General features: G+C 37.0%; 1 protein-coding gene across 1 annotated transcript in view; it reads right to left on the bottom strand.

Moving 5' to 3' along the window:
• ADGRB3 (adhesion G protein-coupled receptor B3) overlaps positions 1-25,127 on the bottom strand; it is an 844,067-nt gene that overhangs the window by 388,779 nt on the left and 430,161 nt on the right. Inside the window, exons 12-13 of the mRNA XM_065911328.1 lie at positions 8,350-8,499; positions 7,476-7,551 (exon numbers count right to left, since the gene is read on the bottom strand). Coding sequence (XP_065767400.1) covers positions 7,476-7,551; positions 8,350-8,499 — 226 coding nt within the window. The remainder of the gene's footprint in view (positions 1-7,475; positions 7,552-8,349; positions 8,500-25,127) is intronic.

Genomic DNA, 25,127 nt, shown 5'->3' with positions numbered 1-25,127 from the left:
CAACCATCACTAATTATCATGGAAAGGCAAATCAAAATCACAAGGAAATATCACTTCACATCCATTAGGATGGCCACTGTCAACAAAACAGAAAATCACAAGCAGTGAGTAGGTCGTGGGGAAATTGGAAGCCTTCTGCACTGTTGTTGAGAATGTGAAATGGTGTAGCTGCTATGGAAAACAGTACACAGATTCTTCAAAACTCAAAAGTTTAATTACTATATGATCTACAAATCCCACTCCTAGTTATATATCCTAAACAACTGAAAACAGGATCCCGAATAGATATTGATACACTCATGTGCACTGCAGTAGCCAAGAGGTGGAGGCAACCTAAATGTCTATTGACAGATGAATGGATAAAGAAAGTAAATTAATACAGATGATGGAATATTATCCAGCCTTAAAAAAGAAGGAAATTCTGTGCTATGTTACAACATGGATAAACTTTAAGGACATCATGCCAAGTGAAATAAGCCAGTAATAAAAAGAGAAATACTGTATGATTTCATTTATACAAGGTTATCTAAAATAGCCAAATTTTCAGAAGCAGAAAGTAGAATGGTGGTTTTGGGGGCTAGGAGGAGGAGGTAAAGTGAAAAAATTCTAGAAATCTGTTGCACAATAGATATCATAGAGTCAACACTACTATTCTATACACTTTATAGTGGTTAAGATGGTAAATGTTAGGTGTTTTTTACTGCGTTTTGGGCTTCCCAGGTGACACTAGTGGTAAAGAACTCGCCTGCCAATGCAGGAGACATGAGAGATGCAGATTCAATTCTGGGTCCGGAAGATCCCCTGGAGGAGGGAATGGCAAGCCACTCCAGTATTCTCGCCTGGAGAATCCTATGGACAGTGGAACCTGGTGGGCTATAGCCTATGGGGTCACAAAGAGTCAGACACGACTGAAGTGACTTAGCACTAAAAAAATGTAACGCAGTGTTAAAAAACAAATATCAGTAGAAGGGATTGTGGAACTAATCATGCAAATAAAATGTAGCCAGATAAGGTACAGTAAAAAGGAGTTAATGGTTTAATAAAAATATGAAAATTACTGTAGCATCTTTCTATTTTTAAAAGTATAGTTCATGCAGCTTCTAACCTAAAAGTTTTCATAATTGTTTTAAGTGAGCTTTTCAATTAAAATAAAACCAAAATAAAATAGGTGATTTCATATATTCCAGGAAACAGAGACTTCATTGAAATCATTAAGCTAAATACATTTACTTATAAAAAAAATTTAGTTTTATATTGAAGTATAGCTGATTTACAATGCTGTGTTAGGTCAGGTATACAGCACAGTGATTCAGTTATACATATAAGTACACCAATTATTTTTCAGATTCTTTTCCCATATAGATTAGTACAGAGTACATTGCATATCTTCCTGGGTTATATAGTAGGTCCTTGCTAATTATTTACTTTATACAATGTTGTGTGTATATCTTAATCCCAAACTCCTAATTTATTTCTCTTCCCCTTTCCTCTTTGGTTACTATAAATTTGCTTTCTATGTCTGTAAGTCTGTTTCTGTTTTCTAAGTAAGTTCATCCCTATCACTTTTTTATATTCCCAATATAAGTGATATCATGATATTTGTCTTTGACTTATTTCACTTAGTGTGACAGTCTCACTTATGTTTAATACTAAAATCAGCTGATAGCTGCTAAAAGTAGTTGGGCTAACTTAGAACTTCAAAAACAAATGACAATTTCAAGTTAGGTAACACCTAGACCCACAGTGAAGCTAAGTCATCAGGGGTTTAAATTCACTTTAAAACAGTATGGTCAAATTAAACTCATTTAAAAAAATAATATACTGACTTTGTAATATTATAATATTTTATAGTGTTAGTCATAAAAATTTGTTACCCCATGGACAATGTTAATTTCTACTGTCCTCACCATAGGACATTATAAAAAGACACAGGCTACTACAAAACTACAGTATTTCACTGCAAACTCAGAAAGTTCAAAATCTGGTCCTCAAACTGAAGAAAATATATCTTTGGTGCAACTCAGTATTTCAGATAGATTACTTTCACGATGTGTTGGTATAAAAGTGATTATGTTTTTGTTTTTCTAATATTTACAATATTTTCTGGTTCATTGCTATTCCTGTTTGCTTTTAATTCCTATAATATTAGGAACTCAAATGGGCTCTACTTCCCAAATATGAAAAAAATTAGCATCATTTATCTTTTATTAGGTTGGTGCACTTGACAGCATATTTATGTGATTTTGCATTATTGATTTTTTTTTCCTTTTTGAAAAAATAGTTTTCATGTTACTGGCTAATGAAAATGTTAAATTTTTTGTTGTTGTTTATCCATATTTTTCCTAGCACATCAATACTATAGTGTAATTTGCATATAATTTTAATTAGATCCTTTATAATGAATGTTAATAGCTTCGTTTATGCACATTTTTCCTTTTTTTTAAAGCAGGACTACATATTCCATCTGGAGGAAGACATGGCAACCCACTCCAGTATCTTGCCTGGAGAATCCATGGACAGAGGAGCCTGGTGGGCTACAGTCCATGGGGTCGCACAGAGTCAGACATGACTGAGCGACTAACCACAGCATAGCACATCTATACATCCTACAAGGAAGAGTACACATTACTCCCATACTCAAAAGTATAGTAATTTTCCTACACAGCTGGAACTTGGCTTTATTAGATGCATTAGACAAGGGGTTGATTACAACTGTTTCTTGAACTCTTTGGCTTGAACGCATGTTTGGATATATTTTTCTTCCTTAGAGATAATTTCCATCAGTTAATCATGCATTTTTACAGGCTCCTGGAATCACCAAACTGTCCTACTAAAATGTACTGCAATTAAACCTTCAACAGGGTAAGAACTCACCAGGCGGTGGGTGGTTGTTAGTTCACTAACGTGCACAGAGACTCTGTGAATGCCCTCAGCACCCCCAAAGGACCCCTGACCTTTGCTGGTCAGCTTTCAGTGATCAGGCTCAAAAGCGGTCACGCAGGGTGGGAAGGGCCCAGTCCTTGGTGTCGGTAGCCTTGACTGGGGCCACCAAATTGACCCCGAGCACTTTGAGGTACCCATGCATGGCTACCTCCCCCTGGGCCTTTCAAGTTTTTCTGCAGAAGATATACATGTATCCAAGGGAATGTAGAAATCTGTACTGCTCGAAGAAATAGATATGTGAGCATCCAGAGGCAGCAAGACAGTGAAAGATAATGGTTTCGGAAAACCAAAGACTTGAGGTGGATTAGAACCCACCCACCTTTGGGACATAGCATCTTGGGCTCAGTTCTCTTGTTGGCAGAATCAGAGTCTGGACAGAACTAAGCTCTAAAAGGCCTCTGGCATTGGCTCTGTGCTTTTTCTGTGAGACATTATTCTGAAGAATACAATTGGGAGGCTGAGAATAGCCCTTACTTAGTTTGGACTTGAGTAAAGCACATTTCCTTCAGATGGAGTCACAATCTGAACCCACTTAATTGTAAAAGGAAAAACAATCCAACAGTAAAGTTGAGATTGCAGTTGGAAGAAGAGTTGAAGGTATATTAGAGCAAGGGAAGAAAAACAACTATCTAAATGAAACAGTCAATATGCAAAGTTACTGCTGTCTTTATATTAAGGGAAAATTCTAAATGATATCTATTTGAAACATTATCAACTTCTTGGTCTGAACCAGGGCAATTATGCAAAGAATCATTTTAAAAATATTGTATCAAAATATAAAATTGCTGGAGATTTAACAGCAAGCCTGACATTATTCTGTGTATGGGAAACTTGGCTCCAAAATATTCAACAGATAATTATTAGCAAAATGATCACAGAATAAAATGTGTCACGAATATCTGACAAATTATAACTAAACATATAGAGTAAATTTGTATATTTTTTTCATGTTGAATAAGAAGATATGTTTTTTTTCTATTGGATTCAGTTAGCACAGTCAAATTTTACAGTGAAGCAACAAAATGTATTTTATTCCTTTGTTCCTAAAATATTTTAATAGTATAAAAAGAAGGCAGAAAGCCAAAGAATCGATGCCTACAAACTGTGGTGTGGGAGAAGACTCCTGAAAGTCCCTTCAACTTCAGGGAGATCAAACCAGTCAATCTTAAGGGAGATCAACCCCAAGTACTCTTTGGAAGGACTCATGCTGAAACTGAAGCTCAAATATTTTGGTCATCTGATTCAAACAGCCAACTCACTGGAAAAGACCCTGCTGTTGGAAAAGGTTGAGGGTAGAAGGAGAAGCGGGCATCAGAGGATGAGATGGCTGGATGGCATTACTTATGCAATGGACATGAACTTGGGCAAACTTCAGGAGATGGTGAGGGACAGGGAGGTCTGGTGTGCTGCAGTCCATGGGGTTGCAAAGAGTTGGACATGACTGGGCAACTGAACAGCAACATAAACACTAAACTTCTATGTACCTCAATTTTTAAAAAACTGGCTTTTTAGATAGAATATTTTATCATATAGAGACAATTATTCCAGTAAACATTTCTTGTGCATTTATTATTTATTAAGCACTGTTCTGGGACTTCTGAGAATAGAGAAGATTTAAAAGCATTAAGATAGTTGGGTGAGGAGGGATGTTGCATAGTGAATATTTGTTGAGTGACTATATAACAAAGACATCACTCTTGTCTTCTGAAAGGCTTCTTCTACCCACTATAATTTCTGGAACAATTTTTTGGAAAGGAAAAAAAAACTGAGATTGTTTAGTGGTGTACATCACTGTACAGCGAGAAATGAAAGAAAATGAGGAGGAAATGCCAATGTCTTACCTTTAAAAGAGTGCTTAAACAAACTTTTCATCCTAAGCATTCTATGGTCATTATTTCTAATGAATCTAAAGGTGAATGTTGTCTTCCTATAGTCGTTTACCTGATTACTTTTTCCTTAGAAAGTGTAAGTGGGTGTACATAGTCACAATTCTTATATAAAGATTATTAAGAACTTTAAATAAATGTGTCAGAATGCTAAGATTCTACAATTTTGCTGAAATAAAGACAAGGAGTTTTTGAAGTTAAAAAGAACCTTTGAGTTCAACTCCACGATTTACACATAAACAGTCAGTGGCTTGCCCAGAGGTTAATCTGAATCTCTGTCACAGGTAGTGCCAGTGGAGACAGTTCTGGACTTTTTCAGTTTATGCATTAAACTGCCCACAATATTGCCATTAGTCCTCCCATAAGTGACCACTGCTTCTGCCATGATGTAAAAAGTGTTGAAAGTTTCTTTTTTTTTTTTTAAACAAAGAGGCCAATATCCCTAGATAAATTTCCGATTTCCTTCACTCTATGAATTTATAAAAATTAAAATAATCTGAATTTATGTAGGTGAGCAAGTTCTATGGTGTTTTTCAAAATAAGATCAATCATAATGCAACTCTGTTTAATATGTAGCAGTGAAACTAATTCACAGTCTAAAGCATTATACACTGAGTATTTCATTTGCATTCACTATGTCCCTCTGCAGCAAACAGAATGAATGTCGCACATAAAGGTGCTTCTATTTTAAAGCTGAACTGAAGCAGATGATGACTGAGTGACTGAAAAGCTTATAAATTTCTTGTTATGTTCAATTGAAATTAAAACCCAAATCATCTGATTTTGAGTTACTGCCTAACCTAGAATTCTTGCAAGATTAGCTTTACACAAACAAACTGCCAATGGAAATAAGGGGCTAACTTTGAGTATCTTTTAACTTTCTCCTCAAATAAATATCATACACAGAGATAGAGGCAGTGTAACTACAAATCAGTTTTAGCTGCGAGTAACTGCACAGACCAATGTGTTTTAATAAAACCCGTGGAAAAGTTGCACGTGAAAGAATTAGCTTTGAAAAAGTATTAGTAGAACCAAAGGAACCACAAACCAATTTAAATCCAGGAAGCCCAATTTCCATCCAGAGAAGAACAGAGTTAAAGAAAGCTAGATTTCTGAGTTGTCTCTGGTTGAAACCTCGCCCTGGATGACACACCAACTCTTTTTGCTCCACATAGATTTTCTCCAAATAATCTTGAATAGTCACTGCAACTGTTGTTTCTTTCTTGGAGGTCTTTTCCTACTGGACTGAACTCTAATTGTTTTTATTTATTAGCCCATTTGTTATGACCCTGGTATAATGTACACATCAATTTTCAGTCTCTCCCCTCAAAAAACTTAGCACTTTACTCATGAGGGAGTGAGGAAGAGCTCACAGCCCTGGGGCTGTATTTAACTAAAATACAGTTTTGTCTCAGTTCTCCACAGTGAGCCCTGGTGGAGGAAACAGGTCATCAAGGGTGAGGACAGCATCATCCAGAGAGCGGGCCTCCTTGCTTTCTGCGTGCGTAAGTCCTCAGTCATTCAGTCGTGTCTGACTCTTTGCAACCCCATGGACTGTAGCCCACCAGGCTCCTCTGACCATGGGGAATCTCCAGGTAAGATACTGGAGTGGGCTGCCATGCTCTCCTCCAGGGGATCTTCCTGACCCAGGGACTGAGCCCGGTCTCTTGCATCTCCTACATAGCAGACAAATTCTTTACCATTGGACCACCTGGGGAGCCCATGTTTTTGTTTCTTTTTTTTTTTTTTCTGTGAAAGTGAAGTGAAAGTGAAAGTCGCTCAGTCGTGTCCGACTCTTTGCGACCCCATGGAATTCTCCAGGCCAGAATACTGGAGTGGGTAGCCTTTCCCTTCTCCAGGGGATCGTCCCAGCCCAGGGATCGAACCCAGGTCTCCCACATTGCAGGCAGGTTCTTTTACCAGCTGGGCCACAAGGGAAGCCCAAGAATACTGGAGTGGGTAGCCTATGACTTCGCCAGTGGATCTTCCAGACCCAGCAATCAAACTGGGGTCTCCTGCATTGCAGGCAGATTCTTTACCGATCTGGTAAACCAGTTAAGACAGCAGAGCAAATAAATTAATGTTGGAAGAATTACTATTTGTAATTGTTTCTTTTTAATGTCTGGGAGGAAAGGAATCAATGGATTTCTTCCAAAATTACTCCTCTAATTGAACAACAGCATTTTTTTCTTAATGTAACTGTAATTGGATATTTATTTAGAAGCAAATTGAGATCTTGAGCCGATGAACAAAATGTGTGTTCTCAGCCATCATGACACTGCTTTAGTTTCATGTCATGCTGGTGAACAGTAACATTAAGTACTAATAAAGCAAGAAGACAGATTAATTTTAAAATGGTCCATTCTATTATAGAGCCTTGAGGTTTTCTTTCTTACTTTTTGTTTCCTCAGTCAAGGCAAGTCAGAATTACAGGGCTATAATCAGGAACCAAAATTGTCTTTCCTACTTGTTTTGCAATGCCATGGTATGCTAATAAGCTGTTCATTAAATTGGTATTTTCTATTTCATTTAGGAAAAGCCCTTTGTATTACCAAAGCCTGTTTGACTATTTTCATAGAATGAGCTATAATCACATTTTTGGAATAATTTACAGAGATTACAACAGCTTATTACTTTGTAGCTTACCTCAGAGTGGGCAAAATTAGATCTAAGTTTTTGTACAGGACTGCTCCAAGAACAAAGACTGATGATTCATCTAATTCTAGAAAGAATAAAATTTAAACATATTAGCAAAACAGCAAGAAAAATACTATGTCCTATAAAACTTTTAATCTCCTAATTATGAGGGGATTCCAGTATTTACCGATGCAAAGCCAGGAATAAGATATGCCTTCTTAACCATGCCGGGCAACTGAGCCCACACACTGTATGTGTGTGGCCCCAGAAGATATATTTTCAGTGGGTTTTGTGTCATGAAGCAACCTTCCTTCAAGCTGAGACAAGAAGTGGCTGTGGTTACAGCAAAAGAGCTTAAATTCCCAGTGATGTGGGGAGACAGCCAACGCTCTTTGGAGCTCTCAGTTAAAATGTCAGATCTCCAAGGTAAGAATTAAGATCACAGTGTCACTACTGAAAAGGGTCATTCAATTTAAAGGTCTACCTAAGATGTTCTTAAAATTCAATTCTTTTCTTAGATTTGTCTTTATATATCAATTTTTTAAGTGAGGCAGAAATAATTTATTTTGCACAGAATAGAAAACACAGCCTATTTCAATACCTAAACTTAAAATACCGTGCCACATGCTTTACACTGGGGTGAGACTGTCAACACTGAAAATCTGACCATGTCAATAGCAGGTCTATAATTTGCACTTGTATTATTTTTTTACGTTTTAATGATCTTTTATTCAAGTAAATTAAGATTTAGGCGACACCAAATTGAGTTTTCTATAGTTACAAAATGACTTTAAGGTCATGATTACAGACTAAATTGCTAGTGTAATATTAAATTGAACTCATATATTTTTTTCTCAAGGCCTAAATTGCTTCACATATTTACCTTTTGATGACACAGGAGTGAAGATGCTTTTTGGAATGACCACCCTGTCTTCTGAGTTTCTTGCCCAGTCAACCATTCCCTTCCGTCCTTTCATTGGGAAGTTGATGTCTGTCAGAACAGAGGCCGCAGGAAGCTTCTGAATGCTAGCCACTATTAAAAAAGAAGCAATGATGTCAACTAAAATCTTTCAGTGTTATCAAAACTGACCAAATTAAACCTTTCAGTATAGTCAAAAGAAAATTTCTAGTCCAAATTACATTTATCAGAGCTATAAAATGTACTTATTCCTTCATATTAGATGATGCTGATTAAGGCTGCTGACTGTTTTTCTTACTAATTTGGTTTCTGTTGCTCTCAGCAGGGATCATACAATGATGGCCAGTGGTGGACAGTCAGAGCACAAAACGTGCAGGCATACTGGTTGGTTATGATGGGCCTCCATTCTAATGGTTAAAAGCCCATGCTGTATTTTTTGTTAAATATTTTTGTTAACACACTTGACTCACAGACTGACATTTTCATTTAAATCTGTACTTTGTCTTCAGACCAAGTTTTCTGTGTGCACCTCTGAACACTGCCATTGGAACAATTATTTCACGGATTGGATGGGGTACCATGAACATGAAAAACAAGCATGTTGCTCTGGGAGACAGAACTGTCAGAATTCAAACAACCAAGCACCAACAATGCCATAACCACAGAGACAAAATAATATGCAGAATTATTTAACAGGTAGAACAGCAATAACAAACAGTTCTTAAAATGTACACCCATAATTGAAGGTAATAAATGTAATAAATATGTGAAAAGGGAATTCTGTGTTTACTCAATGAATAATATGTTTGGTAATGCCTTAATATATTTTTATTATATACATACATCAATATATAACTATATGTAACAAAACTATGATAGTAAATACTCAAGCACTTATTGATTATATACATTTTCAAAGATTAGTAAATTTGTAACTTTTACTTAGGTCCATACTTGTCTCACATTAAAGTTTCAGATATCCTATGCATAATTTAAATGGAAAGATAGTGGAGAAACACTAAAAGCTGTCACAACAGAAAAGCTGTAGTAAGAAACCATTAGGCTCCTCATAAATGTATTTCATTCAAAAGAAACATGTAATTTAAATAAGAGGATGAAAACTATGAATTTGACAATATTAGTTGTATAAATATATTATTTCACTGGCTTAGTTGCGAATTAAATTGGTTATGTATTACTATACTTTGTGAAAGCTCTTTCAGACTATTATACGCATCCATTATCAGCAGAGAATAGAATTTCATTTGGCCTGTAATTTGACATAATAACGTTAAAAAAGGATTTTGTAACTAAATGTTGAAGGGAAAGGGTGCTGGGTAACATAAATTGTTATCGATGTGAAATGCTGTTTTGGGATAGCATCTCTAATTATTTTAGTCTCTTTAATAATTCAATCAACATAGTCTTTATGGTCCAGAAGTCAACCTAGTTTATCTGTCCTAAAGGGTCCAAAGACTCATGCATGTAGATGCACAGACCAGAACGTTGGCAGCATGCTCTTTCTTAAGGGTCCTCCAAGCTTCATTCAATATGCAAAGCTAAGTGCATCTACTTCCAAATCCCTTGATCCTAACTTTGGTTGTCTTGGTGTTGAGAGGAAATTTATTTCACTTTGCTGCTCTAAAAACTGATGAGAAGTAATAAAGCCTTTTCTGACTTCTGGTTTCTATTATAAAGGAAAACAAGAGATAAACTGTTGGATTGTGAGGTCTAATAGTTCCTATGGCTTTTATATACATTGAAAAGAAAACAAAATAGAAAAAATAAATAATCAAAAAGAAATAGATGTCATATGGAAGAAGCTTATTCTGTGTCAATTGTATATCACTTTATACTGAACAAATGCGGGTTCAATACACTACTCTTAAATATATAAAAATGAGATAATTATACATGTATGCATCTTACTTTATGAAATGCATTCATTCTTCAGTTGGAAGTACATTGGGTGTTAAATGACAACCATATAGATTTGACTGACTTCTGATTCTAGACTAAAGGAATATAAAAATCACTTAGAATCACTTATTTAACTTCTGTAAGAAGTCCTTTAAATTGCACAGTATTGAGCATAGGAAGTGTATAAAAACAAACATGTATTCATTAATTTTATAGAAATGTAGTTCATAAAGTAAGAAAGAAAGAAAGAAAGAAAGAAAGTGAAGTCGCTCGGTCATGTCCGACTCTTTGTGACCCCATGAACTATAGCCTACCAGGTTCCCCCATCTATGGGATTTTCCAGGCAAGAGTACTGGAGTGGGTTGTCATTTCCTTCTCCAGGAGATCTTCCCGACACAAGGATCAAACCTGGGTCTCCCACACTGTAGGCAGATGTTTTACCATCTGAGCCACCAGGGAAGTCCAGTTCATAGCATAAGATGGCATTTTAATAAATACATTATAAAAAGAGATATGACTTCATAGACTGACAAGATTCAAATATAGCCTTCAATTACCAGTATACAAGTTCTTTAAAATATGCAGTATTTAAATGTGCAAATTTTTATCTTAAACCTACATAGGAAGATGCTTAAGGTGACACTGTCGTTCTTTATGACAGTGCAGTCATAAAGTGCCATGATTAATTAACAAGAAAACCTATTTCCATACAACAGAAATGATTTAAAGGTGACTTTTGTTTTTTCCTTCTTTTGGTCCCTGTAACAGACACTTGGGCCAATCCAGTCCTTAATTCCTTCCCTTTTTCACTCAATTTCTCTAAAACCTTCAGGTAAAATTTAAACACAATTAGTCTCTAGGGAACTAGGGAGCTCAAGAGGTAAGATTAAAAACAAATGCCTTACATATATGCAGAGAAAACCATAATTTGAAAAGATAACATGCACCCCAATGTTCATAGCACCACTATTCACAACAGTCAAGACATGGAAGCATCTTATATGCCCATCAACAGATCAATGGATAAAGAAAGGGTGGTGCATTTGTACAATACAATATTACTCAGCTATAAAAAAAGAATAAAAAAATGCCATTGCAGCAACATGGATGGGCCTAAAGATTATCATACTAAGTCAGACAAAGACAAATCCTGTATGACATCACTTACATGTGCAATCTAAAAAATAATACAAATTAACTTATTTTTACAAAGCAGAAACAGATTCACAGACATAGAAAACAAACTGACAGTTATCAAAGGGGAGAGGGTGGGAAGAATAAACTAGGAAGTTGGGATTAACAGGCATAAAATACTAACAGATAGTCAACAGGGACCTACTGTATTGCACAGGGAGATATATTCAATACTTTGTAATAACTGATAAGGAAAAGAATCTGAAAAAGATTGTATATACATATATATATATATATTTGACTCACAGTGTTGCATACCTGAAACTAACATGACATGGTAAATCAGCTATAGTCAATGATATCCTAAGACATGTCTAGAGTACATACATGTCTAGTGCTGCCAAAGAGCATCTGTGCACAGCATGAGGGAGCAACCTTCAGGTTTTGCTTCCATAAGTTGCTACATAAAATCCAGTTGTGTGAGGATTCAAATAACATAGTGTCTTTTCTCAAAAACTGAGAAAATGTCTTTTGTACAGAAGATTAAAGTGGTTAGAAAAAAATCTCAAAGGGCACAATGTCCCTGAACACATAGGCAAGTCTTGAATGCTCCAAGAATTACCCTAAATTCACTGTATCATGTCTTCATTACAACACTAGACCTTATTACTTATGCAATAAAAATAGGTGACTCATCATGGATAAACCTTGGAGCAAACCCAGCTGACTTTCACTGTGCATTTTTAAAGCTTTCATTTTGCATTTGGATAGACAGCATAAAATCCTCTGAGAGCACCATGTCTGTTACCGGCCAAACTCTCAAAGGATTCGGGTTTGGTATAGATTTTTGCCCATCAGGAAGCATAATGGAATTTTCTACAAATGGTCTAAAAGCACATGAGTCATTATTTTGTTCTGGTTTTCTGTAACCACTGAGCTCTCCTTTGGTTCATCAAAGCAGATAGGGTGCTTCTAACTTGTTCTTAAGAAAAATCATGAGGTTTTAGCCCTTTGTCCTTATTGACTGAGGTCCTAGACAATGGGGATTCTGTCTGATTCATTCTTGTAAAGTTGAATCAGTTGCATCATGAACAAAAAATCATAAGGAATAAATTAGGAGCTTGGGATTAACATATACAGCTACTACATATAAAACGGGTCTTCCTAGGTGGCTCAGTGGTAAAAAATCTGCCTGCCAATACAGAAGACACAGGAGATATGAGTTTGATCCCTGGGTGGGGAGGATCCCTTGGAGGAGGAAATGCAACCCACTCCAGTATTCTTGCCAGGAAAACACCATGGTCGGAGGAGTCTGGTGGGCAACAGTACATGGGATCACAAATAGATATATATAAACTAGATAAACAGCAAAGACCTATAAGGGGAAAAAATCTGAAAAATGTATATATACACACACACACACACACATGAATTACTTGGTTGTATACTTGAAACTAACACAGCATTGTAAATCAACTATACTTCAATTGAAAAAAAAATACACAATGAGAAAAAATAAGGCATCTGGAAAGAAAATTCTAGGGACTGGAAGTGTATGGATAAATGCTGCAGGAATGAACAGAATGGGCAAATGAGAGCCAGCGGAGGAAAGGGCAGCTTACCAGAGTCAGAGCAGTGCAGACTCTGGATCTGGGCCATGGATTCAAATCCTGGATATTTTAGGCTAACTATGATGTCCTGGACTTTCAGGGCCAGTCCCGGTTCATTTCTGTTATTTTGTAAGATTATGATTAACACCACCTATCACTCTCAAAAGTCTCATTTTAGAAGATAAATTTCAAGTTCATTTTACATGCTGTGTGACCCAGGGCAAATTGTCTAACCTCTCTGTGCCTCCATTTCCTCTTCTGTACCACAGGAATAATAATATTATCTATCTCACTGGAATGTTGGAGGATGAAATAAATAACTATATGTCAAGCAGTGAGAGCTGGATGCCAAATCAGTACCTTAAGCATGAGTGGTCCTATGGAATTGTTGTCTTTTCTAGTAGGTTTCCTCAAATTACTTCCAAGGGAACTAGGAAACTACCTCATCCTACATCCATAGTATGATAAAGTATTTGAAGTTTGCATTGAACATTCCTTTTTGGTTGTCTTTCAGCGACCTTAGGCCTGAAATTACATAGTCAAAACTTAATGTTGAGTATATTCAGACCAAAGGCAGGAATTGCACTTAAAATAAATATAGGTCATTCTTCAGTACTTTAATGTATCAACTTTAATGTGCCACCTGGGGAGTGACTAACAATGCCCTTTAAATTCACCCTTTTCTTTCCTTCCCTCTTCCATTCATCCCTTTCTTTCTCCCTTCCTTCATTCCTTCATTCTAGTAGCTTCTGACAGAGGCAAGGCATTGCCTTCTCTGGTTATTTGGTTACACAAGGTCAGTCACATTAAAAATCTATCTCCTCCATTGAGAAGGGAAACAACTGTGCCATGGATGACAAATTCAATATTTCTGTTGCAATCATGGCCACTGCCCGCACAAAGAACTTCAAAAGCACTACTTTTAGGCAGTGACCTAAGTGTTGAATGCAATGACTCATGTCCTATAATGAGCAGGGGAAACTCCCGAGGGAAGGCACGTCATAATCATAAACAGAAGTGGAGGGGCATCAGAAGTTCTTTACGGGACGTCCTAAAAGCTGTCTTTCTCACTGCCGCCTACTAGCGATGCTTCCAAAACATTTAAAATTTGCACTATATTTCATGTTGATTCAGAGGGAACAACTTAGAAACTGGATCCTGACTCAGTATTAGAAAATTGGCCAGTTATCCAAATGGAAGTGCTTGCGGAAAACATCACTATTACTGGCTGGTCACCTGCACAGTTTCAAAATCTCGTACATAACACTTGGGACGGAGGGAATGGTGCATTGCCTAAGTGTGTTAGAAAGCAACTCAACCATAATGGAACAAATATGAAAAGCAAATGTGTATATCTCTCTCTTTCTCTCTCTCTCTATATATATGTATATATGTATGTATATCTGGATCACTTTTTATATGGCAGAAGTGAACACAAGACTGAAAATCAACTATACTTCAATAAAATTAATTAAGAAAAAAGAAAGTGACTCAGTTTTGTTCATGAGCCCAGAGCAAGCACATGGGAGCTGAGCAGAGCGTATGTATATGTGGTGTGACCTCTGTGGCACTTAGCAGCTTAAGAAGCCATTGTTTTTATATTTCTATGGCAATGCTGAGTGGCTTGTAAAATACTGAGGGTATCTGGGAGGGAAGGGAAGGACAGCTGACTTTTACTGCACACTTGCCATGGTCTTGGCACTTGTCACTGTTCCTTAACTGATTCAGCATGTATTAATATTTATTATGTAGTTCCTCTGTGTTAGGCCCTGTTCCTAGTACAGCACTTGGCTCAGATACCTTAAACATGGTACACTATTTAATATTTAAAACAACCTTAAGAGGTACCAATCAGTATCCTTATTGGTATTACCTGTGCTTTCAGTTTAAATGAGGAAGAGGGCTCTAAGTGGTGACACTGTGATTCAAATCTCGGTTTGCCTACTCAGAAGCATAGGATTTTGCACTGTGTGGTGCAGTTTGTACCTAATGCATAACAGCAGATTTACTTTGCCTTACTGTAATATTTTTGTGCTAAATACAAAAGACAGACATAATGATTCAATTAGAGGAAATAAAACTATCTTATTTGCCCAACAGAAGATCAAAACTAGATGTCTATGGCTGATTCATATCAATGTATGACAAAACCCACTGAAATGTTGTGAAGTAATTAGCCTCCAACAAATAAAAATAAATATATTAAAAAACAAAAAAACAAAAAACTAGATGTCACTGAAGAGCCGTGATTAGCAGAAGGGGGTGCAGATACTATACATACACATAATTTAATTTATCCATCATGATCTTCATGTTCTAATATCCTTATGAACAATCACATTTCAGGTTTCTGCAACAGTGTTTATAGGAAACAGACATTCAAACGGACAGATTTTTTAGTTGCTCTTATCCCCATCCAACTTCCCTCATTTATGCTGTCTCCTTCCCAAAGGCTGGGACTGGAGTTTTTAAGGGTCTTGAGGAAAGAACAGGCAACCCGAGAGCAGACTGCAGCCTCCGTTTCCCGGGAAACAGAGCTGGTGGGCGGGGCGTCTGCAAGGACAGGGTGCTGAGCGCTGAGAGCATCGATCAGTTCGGCCTCCACCATCCCTGCTACAGGGAGTAACAACCCCACATCCCTGAGCAGCACACAGAGATTTTTAGGTGAGAAACCTCCTTCCTACTAGGGAGTTCACCGATTTGTTTGAAGAGAGAATGCAGGACCCCCTGATATTTAGAAACAGACAAACTCAACAGACAGCTGAGAAAGTGACAAGTCAAAGGCCGTATGCAACCTGCTGCTTTCTAATGACCTGCTGTATATATATAGTGAAACTTAAATTGTTTTGTATATTCCTTTCTGGCATTAAAATCGAAAACCTTGTAAATTAATTGTGGACTATCAACTTCAGATTCTATTTTTTTATCCATTAGCCATTTCAAAGCCTGGGAGTCTCTGCACTGCAGGGTACTTTTCTGATTTCTGCTCTTGAACTTCTGGCCAAACAGCAGTGATCTCTGCAGAAGCTCTCCTCAGCTTCCTGTCAGATACTACTCCCCGGCATGTATTCCTGCTGATATACATGGTGCACCCCCAGCCAGACCAACATATCACCTTGTTCAAGCTTAACACTCATAACCAGGGGCTGGCAGACTACAGCCCAAGGCTGGATCTGACCTAGCGGCTATTTGTGTATGATTTGTGAGCTAAAAATGGTTTTCACATATTTTAGTAGTTGAAAAAATAAAAAGAAGAATCGCTATTTCTTGGCAGGAGAAAATTAAATAAAATTCAAATCTCAATGTCCACAAATTAAGTTTTATTGAGATACAGCCACACCATTCATCCACATGAAGCCTACGACTGCTCTCAGGTCACAGTAATAGAGTTGGACAGTTACAGCACAGACTGTACTGTCCACAAAACCTGAAATATTTAGTGCCTGGCCCTTTACAGAAAAGGTTTGCCTACCCCTGTTGCAGACAAATGTTGGAGAAGCTATTATCAAATATTATCATCTTTCTTTAAAGAGAAATATATTGTAAAAGCATCTTAATTTCTGTACTTTTTCTGTTAACTATTGCATGTTCTGACTGCTGTTTTCTTTTTATGCTATGCAAAATTTAATGAGGGAAATTTTAAGCTGATTATACCAGTTTTATTTCAGTTTTTAAAAAGGGTATGTTTTGCGTACTTTTATAAAAAGGCACTTATAAATGGTGATCTTCTCTACAAAAGTAGTTCATGATTTCATTCCTAACATAAATAGAAAATAAAATATGATATGCAGAGCATTTTTGCATGTATACCTGAATTTTAAAGCCAAATCGATAAAGAAAATGCTGTAGGAAATAAATTTTCCCTCTTCTCTGAACCTGTGAAATGAAGAGCAGTATTCTTGCAGAGGAAGGACCTTTAGATGATAATAAACCAAGAGAAGAGAAATAGGCATGCTTGTGTATGCATCACTGTGTGTGTAAGTGTGTGTGTGATGTACTGTTTTGAGGTCTATGGGTATTTAAACCTTACTAGAGGAGTAAGAATCAGGCACCCATACAGGCAGGAAACCGCAGAATCCCAGGGCTTCCCAAGATAGTGAATCATCCATCCCCAGAACAGTAACAGCATTGCCTAATGCCAAGACTTGACAAATAAATGATCATTGTGGACTGGGGTTCTCTTTGGAAATTCATTCCTCTAGCAAACTTCTGTTGAGCCCTGAGAATATTCCAGGAACTGTCCCACCAGGGAGGAACTAGCAACTGAGTAAGCAATGACCAGTCTTTGCCTTTAACAAGCTTGCAGTCTAGTGGGAAACACACATTTGGTAAGTGAAGAAACAATTTGGATGATTCAAGGTGTGGCAGGTGGTATCAAAGGAAGAACTGATGAGGCGGCATGTGGTTAGTTTGCCAAAGATGGCCTTTTTGAAGAGGTAGAACATGAGCTGAGATCGGATGGATGAGCATAAGTCAGAGGAAGAAGAAAGAGCCAGTGCAGACTCAAAGCCTGGAAAAGAGCCATGATGTCCAGGAGCATCAGAACAACAGTGTCTGGGTATTGGGTGAGAAAACCACAATGCCCTGGAAAAAGAGTAACATTTTTAATAGAGCATAAAGGTTTAAGTAGAAAAGTAATCAAAGAAAAGATTGAAAATGAAATTTTGGACTAAGTGACCTGAGATTTACAGCATGATCAAATTTAGAACTTGGAGATATGAACTGGATGTCTTCTAGTAAGAAGTAATAGTTGATAATGCAAACATGAATAAGTTCCCCCAAAGAGAGAATACAATGAACAGATCCGTTCATTCAACAGAGGTTAACTGAATATTTATTACATGCGAAGCATAGTTCTGGGCACCGGAAATACACCAGTGAACAAAACAATCCAAGTCCCTGCCCTCATGGGACCAGCATGGTATTGGAGGAGAGACAGACAGGGAACAGACAAGCAAAACCAGACCAAATGTCAGTAACAGTAAGTGATCTTCAGGAGAATGGTGAGTAGGTAGGGATCTTTCCTAAATATAGGAAGCTTCGGTAGTCAGCTGGCTTCTAGGAGATGGCAGAAAAGAGGCTGTGATGTGTAATTTAGGAAAGCTCCACTCTTAGAGGGTAAAGAGAAGCAAACAGGGAAAGACACCAAAAATAAATGGAGAGCAAAAAAATAAACCACAATAGTAAAGTAGCTGTGAAACAGAATGATGCATTTTAATAATGACATGTGTGATAAGTCTCTTCAGTCTTGTTTGACTCTGTGCAATCCCGTGGACTGTAGCCTGTCAGGTTCCTCTGTTCATGGAATCCTCCAGGCAAGAATACTGGAGTGGGATACCATGCCTTCCTCCAGGGGATCTTCCCAACCTAGGGATCAAACCTGCCTCTCTTACATTTCCTGCATTGGCAGGCAGGTTCTTTAAAACCAGTTCTACCTGAGAAGCCCTTAACAATGACAGACTTGCTTTATAAGGAGACAAAGGCTTTCTAAAGATTATTGAAAAGGGCCACTGGTTTAGACAAACAACAACCATACTCTAAAATTAGGTTCCAGCCATGCTCTACTGCTGAGCTGATCAGTTTTTTAGAAAGGGCCAAACAAGTAAATACTTTCAGTTTTGGGGGCCAGCAGACTGACGTTGCAACTACCCAATTCTTCCAGCAAGATGTAGAAGGTGCCACAGACAATTCATAAATGAATGGTCATGCAAGAAAACACTGTATTTAACCACAGAAGAAAAAATATCTGATGTGACCAACATAGTGGCTCTCTCCTTCAGTAAGCAGTATTTGTGTCGAAACTCTTGATTTTCTGCTGCCAAGCACTTCCTCATCTCCACAGAAGGTGCCGCCAGGTACTCAGATATTCAAATCAAAAACCTAAGTGTTGTTCCAGTTTTCCTTCACTTCCTAAAGCCATCTATCAACACCTCCTCTCAATGTTATCTCTAGCAAGTGTCTTAAGTCACCTCTCTTCCCTCTGTCTCCATTCCAGATCCTTCTAGAAGCCTCCAGAATCTCACCTGGGCTAATTCAAGGGTCATCTGACTGATCTCCCTTCAGTGTATTCTTGTTCTCTGAAATCCTTCTCTTAGGAACCATAATTTACTGATAAAAATGTAAAATACAACACCCATTTATGATAAAAACGCTCCAGAAAGCAGGCACAGAAGGAACATACCTCAACATAATAAAAGCAACATATGATAAACCCACAGCAAACATCATCCTCAATGGTGAAAAATTCAAAGCATTTCCCCTAAAGTCAAGAAAAGACAAGGGTGTCCACTCTCACCACTACTATTCAACATAGTTTTGGAAGTTTTAGCCACAGCAATCAGAGAAGAAAAAGCAATAAAAGGAATCTGGATTGGAAAAGAAGAAGTAAAACTCTCAGTTTGCAGATGACACGATCTCTACATAGAAAAGCCTAAAGACTCCATCAGAAAATTACTAGAGCTAATCAATGAATAAAGTAAAGTTGCAAGATATAAAATTAAAATACAGAAATCCCTTGCATTCCTATACACTAATAATGATAAAACACAAAAGAGAAATTAAGGAAGCAATCTCATTCACCATTGCGATGAAAATAATAAAATACGTAGGAATAAATCTACCTAAAGAACCAAAAGACCTATATATAGAAAACTATAAAACATTGATGAAAGAAATCAAAGATGACACAAATAGATGGAGAAATATACCATGTTCATGGATTGGAAGAATCAATATAGTGAAAATGAGTATATTACCCAAAGCATCCATAGAGTCAATGCAATCCCTACCAAGTTTTTCACAGAACTGGAACAAATAATTTCACAATTTGTATGGAAATACAAAAAACCTCGACTAGCCAAAGCAATCTTGAGAAAGAAGAATGGAACTGGAGGAATCAACCTGCCTGACTTCAGGCTATACTCCAAAGCTACAGTCATCAAGACAGTATGGTACTGGCACAAAGACAGAAATATAGATCAATGGAACAAAATAGAAAGCCCAGAGATAAATCCATGTACCTATGGACACCTTATCTTTGACAAAGGAGGCAAGACTATACATTGGAGAACAGACAATCTCTTTAACAAATGATGCTGGGAAAACTGGTCAACAATCTGTAAAAGAATCAATCTAGAACACTTTGTAACACCACACACAAAAATAAACTCAAAATGGATTAAAGATCTAAATGTAAGACAAGACATTATAAAACTCCTAGAGGAAAACATAGGCAAAACACTCCCTGTCATAAATCACAGCAGGATCCTCTATGACCCACCTCTCCAAGTAATGGAAATAAAAGCAAAAATAAACAAATGGGACCCAATTAAACTTAGAAGGTTTTGCACAAGGAAGGAAACTATAAGCAAGATGAAAAGACAGCCTTCAGAATGGAAGAAAATAATAGCAAATGAAGCAACTTACAAATAATTAATCTCAAAAAGCTACAAGCAGCTCAAGTAGCTCAATACCAGGAAAATAAATGATCCAATTAAAAAATGGGTCAAAGAACTAAACAGACATCTCTCCAAAAAAGACAGATGGCTAACAAACACATGAAAAGATGCTCAACAGCACTCATTATCAGAGAAATGCAAATCAAAACCACAATGAGGTACCAACCATCTCATGCCAGTTAGAATGGCTGCTATCACAAAGTCTACAAACAATAAATGCTGGAGAGGGTGTGGAGAAAAGGGAACCCTCTTACACTGCTGGGGAATGCAAACTAGTACAACCGCTATGGAGAACAGTGTGGAGATTCCTTAAAAAACTGGAACTAGAACTGCCATATGACCTAGCAATCCCACTGCTGGGCATACACACCGAGGAAACCAGAATTGAGAGAGACACGTGTACCCCGATGTTCATCTCAGCACTGTTTGCAACAGCCAGGACATGGAAGTAACCTAGATATCCATCAGCAGATGAATCAATAAGAAAGTTGTGGTATGGATACACAGTGGTATATTACTTAGCTATTAAAAAGAACACATTTGAATCAGTTCTAATGAGGTGGATGAACCTGAAACCTATTATACAGAGTGAAGTAAGTCAGAAAAACACCAATACAGTATATTGACACATGTATATGAAATTTAGAAAGATGGTAACAATGATCCTATATGCAAGACAACAAAAGAGACACAGATATAAAAAAACAGACTTTTGGACTCTGTGGGAGAAGGTGAGGGTGGAATGATTTGAGAGAATAGCATTGAAACATGTATATTACCACATATGAAACAGATCACCAGTCCAAGTTTGATGCGTGAAATAGGGCACCCAAAGCCAGTGCACTGGGACAACCCAGAGGGATGGGATGGGAAGGGAGGTGGGAGGGGCATTCGGGATGGGGGACACATGTTCACCCATGACTGATTCTTGTCAATGTATGGCAAAAACCACTACAATATTGTAATGTAACTAGCCTCCAATTAAAATAAATAAGTTAATTTAAAATAATTGTAAATCAGACCATGTTGTCCTCTTACTGGGAGTAATACAGTGGCTCAGCAGTGCTTTTAGAGTAAACCCACACCTACCCAATGGTCTCCAGGCTTATGTAGCTGGTGCCTGCAGGTCTGTGAGTCACGCCTAAAGCACCATGCACTCCTCCCCCCAGCTGGCTGCACACCGTTTTTCCTCTCCACCACAGGGCTCTTCCTCTCCACCTAGAAGATTCTTTCTACTCTTATCCTTGAATCTCTGCTAAATTGTGCTTTCCTTAGCTTAGTCTACTGGAACCACTCCATCTAAAGACGTTCAACTCTCCCAATTCCTCTCTATCATATAACCTGTTTACATTTTATGGCTCTAGTAACAGGTAAATATTATCCAGTTTTACACTGATTCATTTATTATCTGCCCCCACAGTAGACTATAACCTCCAAAAGAAAAGGAAGCTTCGAATTTACTGCTGTGTACCAGGATCCTAACATCTAGTAGTTTTGACACAACTCCCCATGTTTTTAATGAATGAGGTGTTCCAGTCTCACTAGCATGCACTGGGGTTTAATGTGATATCTTTGGGCCCTGAAGATAAATACACTTGGTTTTCCAATTATTTTGTGATCTTTGGTAAGTCATTTAACTGCTCTTGCTTTTGACCATCTGTAAAAAATCAACAGACTTTCATGAAGACTAAGCCAAAGAGAGTTATCGCTTCGCAACCTTTTGGCTAAGATCAAGTGAAGCCAAAGACAGCTCATTTTTTATACACATAGGACATGACATAAGCCAATTTCCTTCTATCCTTTACCTCAACCATGCTCTACCTTATGTGAAATACTGTGGAAGAGCCAAAATTTTAAGAGAAAATAACTCTTACATAGAAAGAAACTACAATAAATGCTGGAGAGGCTGTGGAGAAGAGGGAGCCCTCCTACACTGCTGATGGGAATATATATATTTACAATGTGTGCATATATATATATAAACATATGTATGTTTTACATACATATGTATAACTGAATCACTTTGATGTACATTTGAAACTAAAAAAACATTGTAAACCAACTATACTCTGTTATTTTTTTTTAAATGAATACATAAATTCTATATATGTGAACATCATTTCTTTCTCTTCAGGCTCCAAAAAAAGTTTTGGTCTTTGGCTTGTGAAATCAAAAACCCAAAAATAATTCCTAAACAACAATGTACTTTTATCCTCCACTTGTATGCATGCACAAACACATAAAATGTACACTCTGAGACTGTGCACTCTATTTCACTACAATAATTTACATGTCATTAAAAATAGCATACAAACCAGTTACAGTTTTGCTTCACCTATGCACTCTAAATTATACTGCTCAACAGTATGTTTACTTCACAATTAATAGATATTTTAGAAGTAAATATTATATACTCTCAATATACTATAATATTTTTGAAATATTAAGGAGTCTTGGAATAAGTTTTAAAGATGATTATCCTCTTTAATAAACACTGTTATATTTTAGGGAATATAAATGAAAAAAATGAAGGACTTAGGGAAAGTTAAAAGAGAATCAGGCAATGAGTCTGGGGAAAGCAAATGGAGATTGTCTAGAAAAAAAAGGAGGAAGAGATTAATGTTTTCAAATAATGAAGACCAGATTCTTCAAAAAATGGTTCATAATTCTAAAAGTAACAAAGCAGCTCAAATGGATATCAAAGTTGATCATAAAAATGTTTTGTAGGGGCAAAGAAAATGTTTCAGTGTCTTCATCTTAACTATATCTCCTTTTTAATAATTTCTATGTATCAAGCTTTATTTCATTTCAGAACATATATTTGCATATATAAGCTATTGTCCAATATAAATCATTCTTTTATGAATTGTTAAGCCCCTATTATAACATCCTACTTTGTGGTTATCAGCTACAATTTGAACAAAATACTGTTCAGCATAGAAACTTATGTGGTTTTCAAAGCCTGTTACTATTGGGTTTTCAATTCAGTGTAACTTTTCTTTAAAAGTATCTTTAGTCTTTGATGTAACTTTAAAGGAAAAAAACACTAATTTTCCCCTAAGCCCAGAATATATTAGAACATATACACACAAGCACATTCCTTCACATCTGCTCTCTCATATTCATAAGCCACAGACAAAAACAGAAGATAAAATTAAAGGGAACACATTAAACTAGCCACATAAGTCATCACTTACATTTCTAAAGTTAAAGTTCTTCACATGAAAAGTTTAAGTGAATAACTAATGCAAAAAAGTAGTTCTTGACTGTTCAAAGATATCATTTAAGGATAAATGAGAACTAATTCACTTACGAAGGCAGGAGGACTTAACTCTACAGAATTATTTAATGCATCTAGAGATGGTTTATACAATTTTGCAAACAACAGTGATGGAATACATGTTAAGGGACAGAAGTTATAAAATTAAAGCTGAAGAGATTCACCTCTATAAATCATTTAGAAGAGCTAGGATTTGACTAATGAGAAATAAATACATGGACGAGAGGAGCTTCTTAAGACAGCGAAGTGCAAGTGCCACTGATGTTTGTGGCCCATTAACGGCATCCCACTACAGAAGACAGACCTGGAACAGACACACTTCCTAACAGACAGACATGACACCAGTGATTTCCTAGATTTAGCTGCTGCATACACCTGTAAATCTAAGATCTGGTTGCCTGGTGAAGTAAACAGTATGTGCACTCTTGAGATTAAAAACAACTACAGCCATTCATCTGTCAGTGGACAGGCTGTTTTCACGTCCTGGCTAATTTAAGTAGTATGCAGTAAACATCGGGGTATATGTGTTTATGTACTGTGGTTTTCTGAGGGTGTATGTGGGATTGCTAGGTCATATGGTAGTTCTATCTTTAGTTTTTAAAGGAACTAACCCAACACTGTAAAGCAATTATATTCCAAGAAGTGTTCAATAAAACACACAAAATAACAACTAAAAACTTAGAGTCCTGAAGAGTAGGTAGGCTGTAGAGCAATAAGCCTTCAATTAAAAAAAAAAAAAAAAAAAAGAGTAGGTAGGAACTTCAGAAGCTCCCTAGCGGAGCAGACTGTGCCTATGGGAATGGAGTGACCTAACCAAAGTCACATGTTCCATCAGTATCAGAGCCCACACCCTTCCCTATTTTGTCCACTCCCACTTACTAAGTGTCTAAGGGTCTATTACATGCCAGATGGCGTGTGTATATGTGTGTGTACACATATATATGTCTATATATAGATGTGCGTGTATCTGTATCTACATCTATATCTCTATATATGTTTAATCTTTATAGTAACTCTTCAGGAAAGAGACCATTACTTCTACCTTTGAAAGGAGCACCCTGAGATATCTGGAGATGAACTGACACAGTGAAGTTCAGCTAACTGTGACATAGCCAAGATTGGCAGCCAATCAGGCTCCGAAGCCAGCCAGTCTTTCTAGGTACAAAACGGCATCCCAGCACTCACTGAAATAAAGAGCATCGGTCTTTAATTTGGGTCAGAGTTTCCTGTCAGACTCAGATGACAACTTTTTTATTTTTATTTTTGGAATTCAGTGAAGGAAACAATGGAGATGAGGAACAATTTAGTACATAGTTCTTAGTCTGATCAAGTAAAACAAGA

Source organism: Muntiacus reevesi, chromosome 19 (assembly GCF_963930625.1).
Source record: "Muntiacus reevesi chromosome 19, mMunRee1.1, whole genome shotgun sequence".
Classification (NCBI taxonomy): domain Eukaryota; kingdom Metazoa; phylum Chordata; class Mammalia; order Artiodactyla; family Cervidae; genus Muntiacus; species Muntiacus reevesi.
Note: the sequence above shows the minus strand (reverse complement) of the source record. Positions and strands in the feature narration are given on the sequence as shown.